General features: G+C 38.7%; 1 protein-coding gene across 3 annotated transcripts in view; it reads left to right on the top strand.

The window, feature by feature from the left end:
• Positions 1–18,316, top strand: part of usp34 (ubiquitin specific peptidase 34) — a 61,336-nt gene that overhangs the window by 4,656 nt on the left and 38,364 nt on the right. For all 3 annotated transcript variants that reach the window (XM_020639589.3, XM_020639590.3, XM_020639588.3), the window contains exons 2-12: positions 4,194–4,284; positions 7,222–7,774; positions 9,308–9,358; positions 11,112–11,261; positions 11,862–11,929; positions 15,415–15,607; positions 16,102–16,163; positions 16,476–16,557; positions 16,748–16,840; positions 17,414–17,539; positions 17,640–17,769. In XM_020639589.3, coding sequence (XP_020495245.2) covers positions 4,194–4,284; positions 7,222–7,774; positions 9,308–9,358; positions 11,112–11,261; positions 11,862–11,929; positions 15,415–15,607; positions 16,102–16,163; positions 16,476–16,557; positions 16,748–16,840; positions 17,414–17,539; positions 17,640–17,769 — 1,599 coding nt within the window. The remainder of the gene's footprint in view (positions 1–4,193; positions 4,285–7,221; positions 7,775–9,307; positions 9,359–11,111; positions 11,262–11,861; positions 11,930–15,414; positions 15,608–16,101; positions 16,164–16,475; positions 16,558–16,747; positions 16,841–17,413; positions 17,540–17,639; positions 17,770–18,316) is intronic.

Raw genomic sequence — 18,316 nt, 5'->3', positions numbered from 1 at the left:
CATGCACAAAACTGCTACAATTTTTGTGGTGAGTTGTCATGTGTGAACAGCCAAATTTTTTCACTCCCAACTATATTCAGACTTTTTCCTGCCTGCCCCATAGTAAAATTCTGTGTTAAGGGTGAGCTGGTGTGGGGACGCAGAAAGAAAAATGAAGGGAAAATCACTGCGAGCGAGTAGGATGGGTGATGATGTTTGTATCCTGAAACCAGTGGTTGCAATGAATACAGACTGTATTCTTGTGTCTGGTGCAATTTCTGTTCATGTAATGAAACTGCTGCGTTGTGTTTTCTGTTAGCCAGTACATCACTGTTTTTTAAAGATTTATTTTTCCTACTTGAATGTCTTTATTGGAGACACAGGACAGTGTATAGAGTCAGAAACTGGGGAGAGAGATTTTTAGAAATGCCATGTGGGAAAGGAGCCAGAGGTGGATCATGAACCTGGGCTGCCTGCTTCGAGGACCACGTCCTCTGTATATGGAGCGTGCGAAACAACCATTAGGCTACATTTATAACGCAGGTATCAGTTAGTGGCTGCATGTGACAACAATCACTAGTTTTATGTTTGTAATGTTACAGCCTGCTGTTGTGTGTTGCTGTAAACTTAACCTAACTCTGTTACAGAGCGCAGTGTTCAGTCCTACAAACTGAAGATATAGTTGCTAAATGCATACTCTCCGTTTATTGTTTGCCTGACTCACACACAGCACACGCTGCATGTGCAGCTGGTGCACAGAAACATGTCTAAATGAACAGTATGTGTATGTTACACAACACTGTCAAAGCTCATACAAGAAAGTAGATGACAAAAAAGAAAGATTACAAGAAAGGTTAAAAAAGACTTTTGTAGATTACAGCAAACATGTAATACACTAAAATGTTTCTGTTATGTTTGTAAAGTTGATACAGTTTTTCTAATTTTTTATTTAATTTTAAAAGCACTTTCTAAATAAGGAGTTCAGGTTTATGTAACTGCTTCTATGAGGCCTTTTATTATTGGAATTATAGCAACGTGTAAAGCATGTAGTGAAAGAAATAGAGGATGTGATGCATTATTAAGTTTCATGGGGAAGCATTTTGATTTGCATTGATGATGTTGAAGTGTTCACTTAGAGTCACTTCTAGCTCAGGAGTGGAACAGTTATAAAATAAATGTTTTCTTTTTAATTGGTCTATTCGAAAAACTGATCCAAACGGTGATATTTGTGATCGGTTGCATCAGCAGCCTTCATTCATACAAGCTGTTGTTGTAGAGGGCTCGGATGATGTTTCCACAGCAGGGTGCTGTCAGCTGTGACAGCTCTGTCTGCAAGACTGGCAGGTCCATGTGTTCTGTCTTTGTGCGACCTGTGACCAAAGATTTGCTGTAGCAGCATGTGTTTGTGTTCGGCATGTTAGAGACAGAATCCCCTTTTACAACAGGGGGCTCTGTTCAGCTGGGGTTTCCTTACACAGCAGGGTTAGCCAGGGGTTTTCCTAAACAGTGGGGACTTGATGCTCTTCTGTTGTATCTGTGTAAACAAAATGTTTATTGGACTGTTTGTCAGGCGAAAAAAACTGTTTCTTGTCTTGGCCACACAAAATTCTATAAAGACATGTCACATATTGTCTAATATTTGTAAGTGGTGCTTTTGAGATGAATTGGTAATGAAAATAATCACAAGCTACAGTCCTACACCTGCAATATCCTTTATTAAATAGTTTAGACTAGGCCTGCACAATGTGAGAAAAATATACAATTTGAGACAGATTTTTAGATATTGCTATCCCAATATGTAAGCAATAGATAAACAGATATTTAAGAATGCACATTATCTATAACTCTGTTTTTATGTCTATCTACAGTTCATTGTGTTTTACACAATACCTGCTTATAACATTTCCCTCCTGAATCCAAATAAATCCAGAAAGCATTTTTCTTTCACCACTAAATTGGCACGGGCCAATTAATCTGAGAGAAGCTTATAGCTACCTTAAGCGTCTTCTTACTGAATCAGAATGGTATTAAAACATGACCATTAAAACCAGGCCTCCACTCAAGAGGTCAAACGTACACCTGCTGAGTGAGAAAGCATTGCTTTTTTATGATTTTCTTTTTTTCAGATGTTTTTATTGTGAATGTTCAAATTGCGATAACGATGAACATGAGATTTACTGTGCAGCTCTAGTTTATACACAGTGTGAATCTGCTTATGGGCAATAGAATGAAAATATTTACATATACAGATTGTTTATTCCTTAAAGTAGATATACTTTAAGTATAGGTAATTCAGAATGTTACTTAAACTGTTGATAGAGTGACGTGAACATCAGTTCCCCTGCTTTTTATTTGCGACTGTAACATTTGTGTGCCATGTGAGGGGTTGACGGCACGGCATCATTTTGTTTTTTTCTGTCTGTCATAATAGCTCATAAACTTTTAAACAACGCAGACTTATGAAACTCAACATCAACAACAATAACTTCTGTGATCTCTTCAAATAACGTTATACTTGCCTGTACTTTGTGTTTTGCACTTTTTAAAACAACATTACATGCTGAGTAAGAATGAGCATGGAACGCTAGCATTGCATTTGAGTTGAAGCATTATGTTGATCAAACTTGCATGGCTGCCCCTAAGTACACTGTTAGCATGTCTGACTGACTCCTAATCTAATTTATTTATTTTTTGCACTTAAATTGATTGCAGGTCATCAACAGCATCTTTTTCACATGTTTGTTGCTTTGGGTGTGTCAGATCTTCTTTACAGTAATCTGCCGTCTCCAGAAAAGCACATTTTAGTGGAACTTGATATTTTTAGAATCACAGCTGGAGCATTCATATTTAAAAAGCTCCAGTCTGTCTAAACGTTTCAGTCACTGCTTAGCCGAGCAGTGTGATCACGCAGTGCAGGAGACGTCCTCCCCCTCATTGTATTTATATCCACAATGAGCTGCTGCTGCCATAAACTGGATTTAATGTTGGCACCTGTGCGTCTGTTCCCAGACAACATCGTCAAAGTAGAGTAAAGGACTATCACCTAGAACACAAAAAGTCATCTCAGGTTCTGAGGCAGTAGAGGAGCATGTGTTCTTCAGAGCTGGAAGAGTTTCAGTTAGTCAAGAATGAAAGTTGTTGTCGAGCCAAGATGGGTTATTGAGTTTTATTTTTCCTTTTTTTGCGGGGGGTCTGTCTGAGTTACTTCAGTTTGTTTGCCTGACCTGTCAAATTCAGGTCAGCCATTCTTTTAAACTGGGTGTGACTGGATCTTGGAAGGTCAGTAGTTGACTATAACTTTGGAATAAAGCTACTACAGTCTGGGGCCAGTATTTAATAGTTTGATGTTGGAAAATGAAATATCCACTTATATCAATATCCATTAGGCGTGGGACAAATCCCGGTACAACAGGGCCTGAATTTGGGCATGAGATTGGGGGAATCGCGCAGAAATGATTAAATTCCTGCATGAGTCCAGGGAGGTGACGAGGCGGGACAGTATCTTGTACTTTGATTACACACTAATGACTAATACACAAGTGGCTATCTCAAAGTGAAGGAGAAACATCCTGCTGACTTTTAATTATCATATCGATCACACCAGTGGCACTGATGACAGGCATTCAAATTAAAATGCAAATATCTGTTTTATAACAAGATAAAAACTGCTCATAGTATGTTTAAATCTTCAAAGTTAAAAAAAATCCCCCCTATGTGTAAAGTGTAAGGGGGGGGGGGGCTCAAACTGGCTGCTGTTGAAAATTTGATTGGGACCAAAGAAACTATTTAAAAAAAATGTATTTTAGGACATTTTGGATGAATTGCTTCAGAATAGTAGAAACTAATTGTTAATTACGTTTTGAGTATTGAAGCGTATCATATTGTATCGTGAGACACCCTGCAATTCCACCACTTATATCCTTATATACATTTTGATGACCTTTGTTCGGCAGCTTATTATTCTTCACTCTAGTCTGTACTTTACAACTGATGAAACATTTTTTTTCAAGGGAAAGAAGTTTTGCCCTACAGTGGGCTTTGATCAAGTTTGCCCTGTAACAGTGTTTGTTGTTGACAGAACTGAACTTTTCAAACAATCACCAATCTATTGGAGGCATTACGATGATAACTTGGGAGAGTAATATGTAAAATGTCAATTTTCCTAGATGTTTCTAGCAGTTCTCTAACAGTTCTTTCCCCTGCTCTTCCCTCAGTATCGGATGCAGACAGCAGTGAAGGAGGCTTCCAGCTGAAGAAGGAACATGCCCTGCGAGTGCTCGGATACATCAGCTCCTGGACACAGAGGTCAGTGCTGCTGGGATTTGAAATCTGTCATTGAGTCTATTTGCAAAGTTAACATGATTAGATCAGGTTGTGAAATAGCTTTTGTTATTATTTAGAGTTGGAAGTTTTAGGTTCCTTCAGACTGCAAAGACCTGTAGCTCTAAAGATATTTACCTTTTTGTTTAAAGTCTGTCACTTCTTAAAATGACATTAACATATTTCAAACCTGGGCACTATTTCCACATCTTGGGGACATAATGTGTATAACGAAAAAAGGCTTAGATAAAGCTCCAGCAGATTGCTTCATCTAACTGCCGATAATCACTGTAATATAATCACTTCAAACAAATATGACCAATCAAAGTAAATCCACTAAATGTTCTTGTTTTTTGCAACTGACAGGCTCTGATTTTAATTATTCCATTGGTTGTTTGTTCTGTCCAACAAATAATCAAGAAAGTATCCCTGCAGAAGCAGGCATTCTTTTCTCAATGAGAGAGTCTTTTTCTTTGGCAAAGATTTCACCTTTAAATTGTTCTCTTAAGGGCGTACTCACACTAGGCAATTAGTACGCTTCAAGCACGCTTCACCCCTAAAGTCCAGTTCATTTGACCAGTGTGACCACTCCGATCTGTGCTTAAGCAAGGTACACCTCCTTGGCCGTGGCATGCTTTGAAGAGGTGTGCTTTGGAACGGGACAGTTCATGCATGAACACAATTCAATTCAATTCAAACAACTTTATTAATCCCTCTTGGGGCAATTGGTGTGGAGCAGCTCGTACACATAACGTGGTCAGCCTTCATTATGGAGAAATCCTGGAATATTATGGCTGTTTCTGACTAAAATGACTCAAAATAAGCTACAAAATCAGTAAAGTATAGCTGTCATGTCTCTGTGTTGTTCTTCGATGTGAGGACACGGACTCGACTGCGCATCCTCTTCTGAGTCTGCCTGTCTTGTAAACTGAGCACGCTTCATGATCACTTAAATCCATTCATATGTTGTATTACGGCGTTATGTACAAAAGGTAACCATGCTCATGCTCGGTTAGTCCTGGAGCAGTGTGAGTGCATGCCAGCGGGGGATTGGGAATGGGGAGGGGGGACAATTGTGCTTACGGTACAGGACAACTTTGCCTAGTGTGAGTGTGCCCTAAGACTTCACAGAAGTTGTTGGTTTCCACTGCTTTGATAAGTTAGTTTCTTTACGCTTTAGTTGGACTTTGGTGAGTTTAGATCCTACACAATGTGAAATATACAATGACAAAAAAATAGACCAAAAAGGACCCCCCCTCCCCCATCGTATTTTATGTAAAAATAGAAAAATATGGCCCATGTTTAAAAAGTGTTGAACTTAAGAGAAAAGTCACACAGACAAATAGCGCGTCTTCTGCTCTTTCTGATAGCAGGAGTTAATCACTAGAAGTTCTTGTCTGGCCTTTTTTCGAACCCCCTGCTACTGTCAGGTTATAATAAAGGTGTGTCTTTAGAAACCATGAGAAAAGGGAAAAATATAAAATCTAATTTATTATCTAAGTTTTGGAAAACCATCTTGAAACTGATCTGAAGCAGAGAGAAGTCAGGGAAGAAAGGGGCAACACTCCAGCCTTCCTGCCTGACAGCCTGGCAGCCGAAATAATCAGTTCTATGGAAATAAATGATTAATTATCTTATTATTATTGTCTTCAAAAATATCCAAAACCAAATCTGTTAAAATATTGGACTGTTGATTTGCACGGAGAATCATGGCTGTCAGAGGCCATGGAGCTGGTCTGATGATGACTCTCTATTGTTAAAAGTTTTTCTATTCATCCAGCTGGAATGTTTTTATATTTAGTTTCTGATGAGGACTTGGAAGACGCTGACCTTAACTTTCAAATACTGCTGACTCATTTCTTCAAATGTGAGCATGAAGGAAGCTTTATTGAGCCTGCTGTGCTGAACTTGTTAGTGTGTTATTCTTCCATCTGTGTAGAAGTCAGAGGAAAATGCAGGAAGCCACAGATCAACATTTGTGCTTTCAATATAGAATGTGACAATAAAGTTGAATTTGTTTTTAAGTTTACCTATTGTCATACAGAATTTGGACAATGATTAGAGAAAAGATCAACATTTAGAACATTAAAACCATTTCTGAAATGGATCAAGTCAGCCCAGGTTAACAATGTTGAAAAAAAACCCAACTTTTTTTTTAAAATTAGAAATGCTAAATATCGATATGATCCCCAAAAGTCAATACTCTGATACCTAGATTTCAAACCCAAGGCTGCCTAGCTACAAAATCATAGTGGTGGTTTAAAGACTTCACACATGCACAAATCTCCTGAAAATGTTACCAAATATTAGCTTCCACCTATTACCTGTTGTACTGTAAATGACTTGATGTTTGGAGGGTCAGCTTTATGTGTGAATGCAAAAAGCTGTTTTTGTTTTTCAACTCTGCTGTTTAGACGACGTGTGAACATAGAAAGAAATATTCAGGAATATTCACTGTGAGCATGTGGGAGTGGATGATCTTTATATCATGTGACCAGTGCACAACCAGAGTGATCTTTTTGCGCCTAATGAAGCTGCTTCAGACTCCTTTCTGTTTGCCAGTATGTTTTTTTTCACATAGCAAAATCATGTCATCATCATGTGTTGCCTTCTGAGACCCATCCCTCTTGTCTGACAGGAGACACCTCATGCTGTAAAGGACATATGTGAATAAGCAATTAGGAATAGTTCAGGGGCTGTCTGAAATGTCAAAGAATTTTTCTTGTGTGCATGTGTGAAAACAGCTTGGGCTGTGGGCCCAAGATAACTGCCTTATGTCCGACTTCTAGAAATATCCCTTAAATTGCAAAACAAAATTGAAAATTGAGAATCAATGTATTGTAACACATCTAGTGGTCATGATGACTAGAGGGATTTATTTTTAAAGTGTATTGTATAGTTAACACTCTGCTTCTTCTTCAGACAATGTCTCTGCTGCTTCAAGGAGTACAAGCACCTGGAGGTCTTTAACCAGCTGGTCTACGCACTCATCAACCTGGTCATTGCTCAGATCAGCAGCCTGAGAGAACGCCTCTGCAGGGTCCAGGACCACACCCACAAAGTGGGCGTGTCTGAGACAGAGAAAGCTGAATGGAGAGGGGATGAGGCTGCACCTGGACCCCTCCCTCAGCCGTCCTCACCCGGAGAGGACGAACCTGTGAATGTAGAGAGAGACTCTGCTGAAGAGGATGCAGACGCCATCGACCTGAATCAGAACAAGAACCAGGGCCAGGGTCCGGGTCAAGGGGCCAGCCAGTCATGTGAAGCCCAAATGGAAGCACTGGGGCCTGGGGAGAGCAGCAGTGGTTCTGGGGGTGGTGGTGTTGGCGCAAACAGCAGCAGTGACAGCCTGGACCCATTTAGCTCCTGGAGCACAGAGGAGAGGGAGAAACTGCTGCTGTGTGCTGCCAAGATCTTCCAGATCCAGTTCCCCCTCTACACAGCCTATAAACACAACACACACCCCACAATAGAGGTGAGGAAAAAAAAAAACAACAACATTTTTGTATATGCACTCCTGATAATTTAAGGATCATTTCATGCCCCAAGCCCTCTAAGTCAACTATAAAACTGCCCAGACACTTCATTTTGTGCAATTCTAACAAAAAAACAATGAACGATCACACCAGCAGCAGGGACATCGTGGCTATCAGGTAATAGACTGTGATGTCACTGTCATATGGATAGTATGTAGTCCGCCAGACATACACGTCTGTGTATCGATTGGCGTCTAGTGCTCATCCTCGACAGTTTGCTTTTCGGAACATGACAGACGCTCTGCTGAGTTGTGGGGAAAAGGGAAGTTTGTTTTGCATTAACTTCACAATCTGAACTGTTGGTATTTTTTTTTTTCAAAAAATCTTCATACTCCTCACCAGAGAGTCTATTAAACACTTAATTACACACACACACATCCACACACATAAAACATGAATATGAAACATGAACCCCTTTTCTGGCCTGTGCTCACTGTAATTCTCTCTTGTGTATTGTCTCTTGTCTTTTAATAATAAAAAAATATATATCGATACTTGGTGGCCATGAATCAATATAATATCGCCACACAAAATATCGCGATACTATGCTGTATCGATTTTTCCCCCCACCTCCAATGAGTTACAATTCAGTATAATGTTTTCCAAAATAAACTTTAATAAAACAGAGACAGCAGGAGCTGGAATAAAATTGTTTGCTCGGTAGAGTCAGAGATTTTAAGTAACTTACTTTGATGATCACATTTAATCACTTGAAAATGAAATCCACCACAGGTATCACTAATTGCTTGAATTGAAAGGCCTCTCAAAAGCATTTAGTCTGTGCAAAATTAAGCTCAGGCGTAGGTCTTTGTTTGACAAATTCACTCCAACTTTTCATTAAAAGTTCATCCAGAAAACTGTTATTAAAAAATGGGCTTCTTTGTCCTCCACAGTAACATGTCATAAAGTTAACGATATCAAAGCCCGCCCACTAAGATGGAAGTGATTGGTCAATTTTGCTGTCATTTTAAATTATTCTTGCATTGAATTAGGTTAACAAGGCCCTCTGTAATATAGTGGGAGCACCAATCAGAGAGCTGGCAACAGCAGAGATGGAAAATTCTGATAGGGTGACATATTGTCCTCTTTTATTAACCCTTTACATACCCCATCCTGAAGAGGGCCCTGATGATTCCCCTCTGGATTTCAAATGTTCTTAAGATGAGTGTCTATAATGCTGTATTTATTCTAAATAAGTCTGTTTCTTCAATTTTAATGTAAATGTATAAATGTGAAGATATAAAAACACATTTGTTTCAACATCCTTTAAAAATAAACTGTTATTAAACAAAAAAATGTTTTTACCAGCTTTTTACCACTAGCACCTTTTCAGAAACCTTGAATAATGTTCATTGTCTTAAAAATAAATAAATAAAATGAACCTCTGAATTCATTAACTAAACAGAACTTGTAAAGGTTTTTATCATACTTATTGTCTATGACCCTGAAATTGCTATGTCTGTTTTTTCCAGGACATATCTGCTCATGAAAGCAACATCCTTGGCTCCTTCTGCGACATGAACGTAAGCAATATATCTTCGTCATTTTACCAAGGCAGTACTTCCTGTCAGTCACCTGACACTTTCAGCAGGACCTAATCTCTCAACAACCCACACTTCATAATGTACTCAGTGAATTCATTCACCATTGTCTGCGAGAGGCTTAAAACTTGAGATTAGTTCCTGTTGTCATATTCTTATGCTGATGTAATTTGGTCATTTTTGTGGCAAAAGTCTGCACAAACAGGCTGCCTGCCATAACCCAACAGCTATGCTGCAGGGGCGAGGATGACAATTAGATGCAGGGTACAGACATGTTTGGAATGGCAGAGAGAGACAAAGTTATCATACCCAAATGATGTGTAGAAACAGTGTGAGAACCAGGTTTACACAGGATACTGTAAAAACTGTAACATTTCATTTTGGTGCTTAAAAGCGTCAGATCAGCTCGAGTGTTACGATAAGTTTCATGTAATCAGTAGAGGCTTACAAATATTACTCAGAAGATGTAATACCAAAGAGGCATGTTGCTTTGTCTCGACTTATTTTCACAAGAAAGCGATGATAAAAAGACTTCTGTTAGATGTTTCCATGGAAGAGGAATTCATGTGTTTAATTACTTACCACAGCAAACAGTTTTGATCATTAAAACCTTATTTCATATTTCTGGTTCATGCCCGTCAGTGTGTTGAGTATTTTCAACGTTATATTCCTGCCTTTCTTTTAATGTCTCTGGATTTTCACGCACTTGTTATAACAGTGTGCAGAAACTCATTGGGTTCAAAGTAACAGAGTTTCCGCGCTCTGTGCTCCTGATGCTGCTCTTTGTATTCTGAGATGAATTGATTTGAATGATTTTTTTTTTTTCAAGGAATGCAGAGATTCTCAACTTTGTTTCAAGGGGTTTTTGGGTTTTTGGCTTCTATGTTTGATAAAAGTAGTAAAAGAGCGGAGCAGGGGGAGTTGCGTTTTATTGGGTATGGTTTGGTTTCCTGCCGATGGAGTCAGTGTCCTCCTGAGACCTTTAATGTGTCCCCTGATAACCTGCTCGCTCCACAGTTTTTTACCTTCCAACTGTAATGAAGTTTTAATTTCTGCTCAGGAGTGGGTGAGCTTTGGGGAGGAATTTAATTACCGGCTGTAAGAAAAATGAAAGAATAATGGAGCTGGAGAGAAAAACTACCAGGCTTCACTTTCTTACACGGGACAACCAGAATTAAAAGTTCAGATTAATTAATGCTCAGACTGACTGGGCAGATTCCCATTAACAGTGTTGTATTTCCATCATGCCAAATGTATTTGTATGTAACATTTTTCCGGTGCATACTGCCACCCTCTGTATCAGAGATGTGACATTAGATCATCTGAATTCTCAACAATTAGTGTCAGGTGAACATATCATTCAAAGTCTTCATGTAGGGCTCATGTTGATTTGACCCATGATGTGCTCATTAACTTGCATCCCTCGAGATATCCTTGAGAATCACTCTGACAGTAAATTTAAGGCACACAGGTTGTTTTTTTTACAGATTTTGATACTAAGTGTAAAATTGCTCGATCTTGTGTCCATATGAACCCAGATGGTTTTTGAGTTTCATTCTGTTAAAACTTTGTTAGTTTTAACAACACTTACCTGTTGATGCAGAGAATTACAAGTTCAACAGTCCTTCCACTTCTGAGATGTTTTTACAACAAAACAAAACACAAATCAGCTTCTGTTAATGCGTTACAAGTGTTTGACTTTATGAACCTGACGATGTTTCCTCTCATCCACCAGGATGTGGAGGTGCCTCTGCACCTGCTGCGCTACGTTTGTCTGTTCTGCGGGAAGCACGGCCTCTCTCTGATGAAGGAGTGCTTCGAGTCGGGCACTCCCGAGAGCCTCCCCTTCCCCATCGCCCACGCCTTCATCACCATCGTCTCAAACGTGAGTCCACCAACCCAAATGCTGCTTCACATTCAGGGAGCATCTGTTTGGGAAAACTCCTTTTGAATATAAAGGCTCAGATATGAACTATTGAGGTGGATGTAAGTGAAAGTGTAGTTCCTTCTGTTGAATAGTTTATTACGAATACCTGGGTAATTCTTCTATTTTTGTTTTAACAATTTCATTAAGTTATTAATGAAGTGGTACCGTTGGTTTTTTTTTCTACCTAATGTTGATCAGTGTATCCTCATTGATCCAAATATTGTGCAGAGAATATCAAATTATATCGGAGAGCCTTTCCTGAGATTACATCATATCATTTTTCCAGGTTTTTTTTCTTTTATAAATTGATTTAATTGATGATATTTGTTCATTCTTAATCTTTGATTTGATGACCTGACCTTTATTCTGCTCTCTGTAACTTGGTTTTTGAAAGGGGCTCTATAAATACAGTACATTTCTGATTCAGTTAAAATTGCTTTAGTTTAAGATGGATGTTCTTAATAAACTGAGATAAATGTAATATTAAAAGCAACAGATGTTAATTATCTGCTGTGATTTCATGTGTTGTTAAATAAATGTTTTTGGTTCTGCCTACAGATCCGGATATGGTTGCACATTCCTGCAGTCATGCAGCACATCATACCGTTCCGCACCCATGTAATACGGTGAGTTGACTCCCAGTCACAGTGTTCATTGATTGTTGGTAAGGACAGGTCTAAGTGTCAGACATCTTTAAGGCAATGATCCCAACATAGATATATCTTTCTGTTAGATTAGTAAACGATATTAATCCCCAACAGGGAAGCTCATTCTCAACCTGGACAATTCAAACACACAACAAATAATATCGACAGTACAATCAGAATACACAACACGTCAATAAATAGCAAACCACATTGAAACCATATGAGACATAATCTACAGCCATAAATCAGAGCCAGATATTTAGGATTTAAGATTTTGACGATTACGTCATGAAAGGGTGTGTCAGAAGCCGTGTGTGCCAATCACAGAGAGAGACGAGGGAGGACAGTTATAAGTGCAGTAGTGGTGAACGGCGGCAGGAGGCAACCCGCACAGGTGCGCTTGACAACTGCAATGCTCATAATTACAATCTGACCTCCAGCTCTCACTGAAGAATATATGAGCCATGTTGTCCGTGTCTCCCCAGACATTTCTTCACCCAAAACCTATTTTTATATGCACAAAGCATTACGCCAATAACAGCACATTTAACCGCCAGCTCCAGTGTTTACGTGAGATCACGCGAGGTGGTGAGTTCCTCCGTCGGGCACGATAATCTTACAGAAATCCTGGAGTCTGTGATGTGCAAAGATTTTCATATCTTGTAGTGTGAGCATGTTTGAGATTAGGATTCTCCTAAAGTGTGTGATACTGCCCGAATTCAAAATCGGGATGGATTTTAAAAAACTCCTGCCGTGTTGGCAAGGTTTACGTGAATACAGCAGTACATAAATTATACAAACCAAATGAAATGAATTATTTAAAATACAACAACCTAAAAATGAGTACAGCTCTAGTTTGTTTTTGGCCAGCACTTAACTTTTGTTTTGAAAAATTTTATCTCTCGGATTGATTTTATTGGTGATGTCTTCCAAAGTTTACAGCTGATTGTCCAAATGAAACCTGCAGTGTTGAATCTTAGTTTCTATTCCCCATGTTCCTAGCTACTCTCTCTACTGACCTGTCTTTGAACATATCTGGAAAGAGGTTCAGGGGCGAGATTATTGATGCATTTGAAAACTAATTTGAGAAAACATGAATGAATAAAGCTCACAGAATGAAGTACCGGTAGGTAGTATGTTTTTATTATGTGGCAGTAATGCCACCTGACAGGATTTTGGTCGTATTATTTTGAGGACCCTGTTTTATAGTGATGAAAGGTTTCTGGTTGTAGAGGGTGAAGTTTGAGTCCATACTCTCATACAATTTGAAAAATGAAAAAAAATAATATAATGCATGAATACCTGGGGTGCCTGATTTTCTATTTAGTGCCTCATTAATTTAAAGCAATAAAGGCTTAGGAGGACCCAGAGAGGGGATTTGATTTACACTTAACTAACCCATACAATTATAAAACAATCATCAGTGGGTAATTGGAAATGTATCTACTATATAGCTGACTATACACAGGATCACAAAATGCATATTTTTGTTAATACATGAAATAAAATCAGCGTCTGCAGCCATGGATACAGCCATGGTGTAACTCAGAGCTCCTGCACATTGCCTCAGGTCTTATATTGTGGCTGGTTTGTGTATGACTGAGAAGCTGCTAGTTTTTGAACACCTTGTCTTCCTAATAGCTAAGCATCCCACATCTCCTTCAAATAAATTAGACAGAAAACATATAGGCTTCTGCAGAGGAGTAATGGTGACTTTCAGATTCTAATCAGAATGAATTAGACATCTACTTAAAACGAGATCATTGTCTGCTTAATATGGGTTATAATTTTCAGTCAAATATTAAAATCTGAAATACTGCACAGTACACACCTTGCTTTGAAAACAGTTTAAAAATCATTGTCAGGAGGTTTTCTGCTGTCTGAGCTGTAGAAGTCAGACGTGATTGATTTACTCTCCGAGCTCTCGCCCCTCCTTCTCTGTCTCTCCGTTTCTCACTCGCTCGGTGCACCTCGCTCATTCGCGCTCTCTCCCCCAAACACCAAAGTGACATACGTGTGTTGCTAGGTAGAGTATCCGTTGCCGTGGTAACGGTTGCCAGGCCTCAAGTGAACCTCTCCTCACATGACCCGAGTAGAGGCAGTGTTCAGTCATGTGACGCAGAGAGGCTGATGGTCTGCTGCTGTCTTACTAATAAGATTCAAACACACCCGTCGAATACAATGACTGATGGTCTGCTGCCTGTCGAATGTCTGAGAGCTGGCGTGGAAACAAAATGCTCATTTAATCCCTTTTCCACATTTTCTCCGTTCATAAAAACAAGACTTAGAGATGATGTGTTTTCTATTACAATGTTGAACAGTAATGAGATCTTTAAGACATTGTTGTCACACCATGGTACAAAAAGAAAAGAAGTATTGAGAGGACAAGCCCACACACTCAATGCCACAAAAAGTTTCTCTATTTTTTCTGAATTTAGAAGGAAAGGAAATAGCAAATAGAAGTGTTGATGATTGCAGAAGATCTAATGGCTTACTTAGCAAACATTATTTTATTTTATGTTTTACTCTGCAATACACACACACATTTCCTATGTTTTGTATTTATTCTTTATTTTTACATGTATTTACAGAGTTGGTCCAGGTTGAAAGAAAACATATTTTATATACATTTTTAAAACAGGGACACTTTCTCAGCAACTCTATCACTAATGTTTTTTTATTTATTTTTTATTTAGAGACGATGTTTAACCTTGTCCTTGATTTTTCAGTGTTATTTAATTATAACACCCTCCTGTCAATATGTTCTCAGAATAGTCCCCTTAGTTATTCTACGTGTAATATTGTTGTCAAGGAGCTACCTTTGCCTGTTTGTTTCACATGTCTGCTTCGCCTGAGTGTTGCCTACACTGCGCTGTGGAGGAGAATATTCTTTGTCATCCGGCTTCATCAGCTCGACAGAACTATAAAGGGCATCACACACCAGAGGCAAAGAGGCTAAAAATACAAGAGCCCTCTAGCTTTTGACTTCAAAGTTTGGGGTTAGGTATATCACTGTGGATTCAGAGCAGAGGAAAGCTGAAGGTGTATAAAAGCATAAAAAGTCAAAATAAAGAAAACTCCATCGACCAGCGTAGACCAATACACCGTTGAGACTCATTCTTTAGTGCTGTTGGCTCTTTGCTGGTTAACATTTTTTAATCAGAGGGAGAAAATTATTATGATCATCAGTTTCTTTATGGAATTTTTCTTTAAAACACTTTGCCATTACAGAAAGTTGGACTGTTTTTTCAAATATCACTGAAATTTTGATTAAGTGATTTAAATATTCTTCCTGCTGAGATAGGAAAAAAAAAAAAAGAAGGGTAGTCGTTGATGAAAATATCTCATTTAATATGGGGGCATATATTCCCATCATTTGTGTGTTCATCCTCCTGCTCTATGACTCGAAAAGTCAATTTTACAGCTCTAAATGTATTGTGCATCTATTAATTTTTGTCTTGCAGGTATCTGTGTAAGCTGTCTGATCAGGAGCTGCGGCAGAGCGCAGCACGTAACATGGCCGACCTGATGTGGAGCACGGTGAAGGAGCCTCTGGACAGCGCTTTGTGTTTTGACAAGGAGAGCCTGGACCTTGCCTTCAAATACTTCATGTCCCCCACGCTCACCATGAGGCTGGCAGGACTCAGCCAGATCACTGTGAGTCCAAACAAACATCAACGAACTTACTCGGGCACCATTACTTCCCTATGTTAGGCTAATCCAGATATTTCAACTGTTTCATCAAGCAACTGTCCTAAGAAAGAGCTCTGTAATGGTTCTATAACGTTCTTTTTAGTCTGGTCTGCACTTCTGTTTCTGTCTTTTCATCTCTGTCACCATCTGCACTGACTATCTCAACTTCATGCCATTAGAATCTTATCTTTGCAGGAGTCTCGTACTCACATTATCAAGAAAAATAAAAACACATTTCTTCAGGTTAGAACTGTTTGATGAATAAATGTTATCATATTATAGGATGTTATGGTTTAGGGTGATGTTTAAAAAAGGAAACCTATTCTCAACTCACTAGATCTGTGTTTATTACTGTACTTTGTCTGCTTTCCCAGCGCTTCCAGAGTTCTTATTAACACCAAGGTTTTCTCAGACGCTATTTCTTCACTTCTTGAATATGTTTGCCTGTGTTTCCTCAGAACCAACTCCATACCTTTAATGATGTCTGCAACAACGAGTCTCTGGTGTCGGATACAGAAACGTAAGTGAAATAGATCAGATACCTGAAGATGTCAAAAGATCTATTTAGAATCTATGAATCTATTTAGAATCAATTTACTCGTAAAGCTCCTGTTAGGAACTTAGTTTATGTCCACTTTTGGCCCCTCTTTGGACAAAGTGTACATGTTAGAAGAACGGTTGTCATGATGCCAGATTTTAAAATTAAACATGTAACAAGTAAATGTATAATGGCAAAATGAAATGACTGTAATTGCATTTTTAAATAAACCTTAATAAAACTTAAATCTGTGTATTCCTCTTTCTGTTTTCTGATTTCCCCTGATCCTTGCAGGTCAATAGCAAAGGAGCTCGCTGACTGGCTGATTCACAACAATGTGGTGGAACACATATTCGGGCCAAATTTGCACATAGAGGTGAGACCTTTTCATCCAGTGAAATAAACGGACTGTAAAACTATAAAAACACGTTGCAGTCATTTTTTGTTAAAAAGCAATGCGATGTATTTCTATTCATTATAGACCTCTTTGCACCAGTATCCAGATGGGCTGGCCATTTTATTTTTTCTCTCCACAGCTGATCTAAATTGTGTGTTTGTGTTTCCAGATCATTAAACAGTGCCAAGTGATCCTGAACTTCTTGGCTGCAGAGGGCCGACTCAGCACGCAGCATGTGGACTGTATTTGGGCTGCAGCGCAGGTGAGGAACCACAGACTCACAACTTTATTCTCCACCATCAACTCACCGTTTATTGGGATACTTTAACTGTGATAGGCCACAGATGAAAAAGGAAGTGTTCGCTGACTTGTGTACTTGGAGTTATTATATATTTTTTTATTTTTATGTCTGTTAATTTTCAAATTATTTCAACATTTTAATTTCTGCTTTCTTTAATTAATTACAGTGCACACACATTCACACATTTGTAAATGTTTAAATCGGGATGTTAAGCTGTGTACATGATGGTTCTTATTGTGGGTTCCAGTAGATATAGCGGAAGATGAATGTAAATTAAATTAAAGGCCCAACTAGCGACACGAGTTGGAAATTAGCCCATCAGTTTCATACTTTGTAGTGAAACTATGTTAAATTTTATTGTCCTTGTTAAATAAATAAATTCAAATTAAAAATGATTAAATTGTTGTAGTAATGGGATTAAAGTTCTTGTTTGAACTATATTATTTTGAGTACAAAGACATATCTCTGTGCTTTCTGCTCTCATCATGTGATTTTAAATTCATTACTAACTCTGATTTTGTTTCTTTCTTTTAGCTTAAACACTGCAGCCGTTACATCCATGACCTTTTCCCCTCACTCATCAAAAACCTGGACCCAGTGCCTCTCAGACACGTCCTCAACCTGGTGTCAGGCCTGCACCCGAGTGCACACACTGAGCAGGTACACACACACACACACACACACACACACAGTCTGAAAAGCAAGCAATGTGTTGCTTCATAAAGATAAACTTATAATTGTTCCTCTCCTCCTTCTTCAGACGTTGTACCTGGCCTCCATGCTGATCAAAGCTCTGTGGAATAACGCCCTGGCAGCGAAGGCCCAGCTCTCCAAACAGAGCTCCTTCGCCTCCCTGCTCAACACCAACATCCCCATGGGCAACAAGAAAGGTAATTGTGGACGCTGAGAGAGCTCCACAAACAAATGACTGGACTTGCTCTTCAATACAATTAGCAATTACACAGTGTTCATAGTTCTGTTCATAGTCCTTATTCTATACTGCTAGGTAGCTTTCAACCTTTTTTATTTTATCAAACCAGCAATATCAAACCTGATGCGTCATTTTTATTTGTTTTTGTTTTTTTCATTATCAGCAACAATTAATAATTTAATCTGTAAGTGTACCACTTAGCTGTTTAATCGAGTAAAAACATCATAATTTCTGAAATGTTGGTGAATAGAAGTATAGGAGTAAAGTAGGAAACACGGACTACTATTTACTAAGTAGACATTTTGTTATTTATAGTTGTCCTACGTGTCTGATCACATTACAGAGATCGACCTGTTTGTTAAAGAAGATTTTTTAAAGAGAAACAGCAGTGACTTCACTCTCTTCAAAGGATACTCTTATACCACTGCATCCATAACTTCTCATCAATCAATCTATATTTTATTTGTATAGCCCCAATTCATGACAAATGTTCTCTCAAGACACTT

This window comes from Labrus bergylta, chromosome 1, assembly GCF_963930695.1.
Source record: "Labrus bergylta chromosome 1, fLabBer1.1, whole genome shotgun sequence".
NCBI classification, from domain to species: domain Eukaryota; kingdom Metazoa; phylum Chordata; class Actinopteri; order Labriformes; family Labridae; genus Labrus; species Labrus bergylta.
Note: the sequence above shows the minus strand (reverse complement) of the source record. Positions and strands in the feature narration are given on the sequence as shown.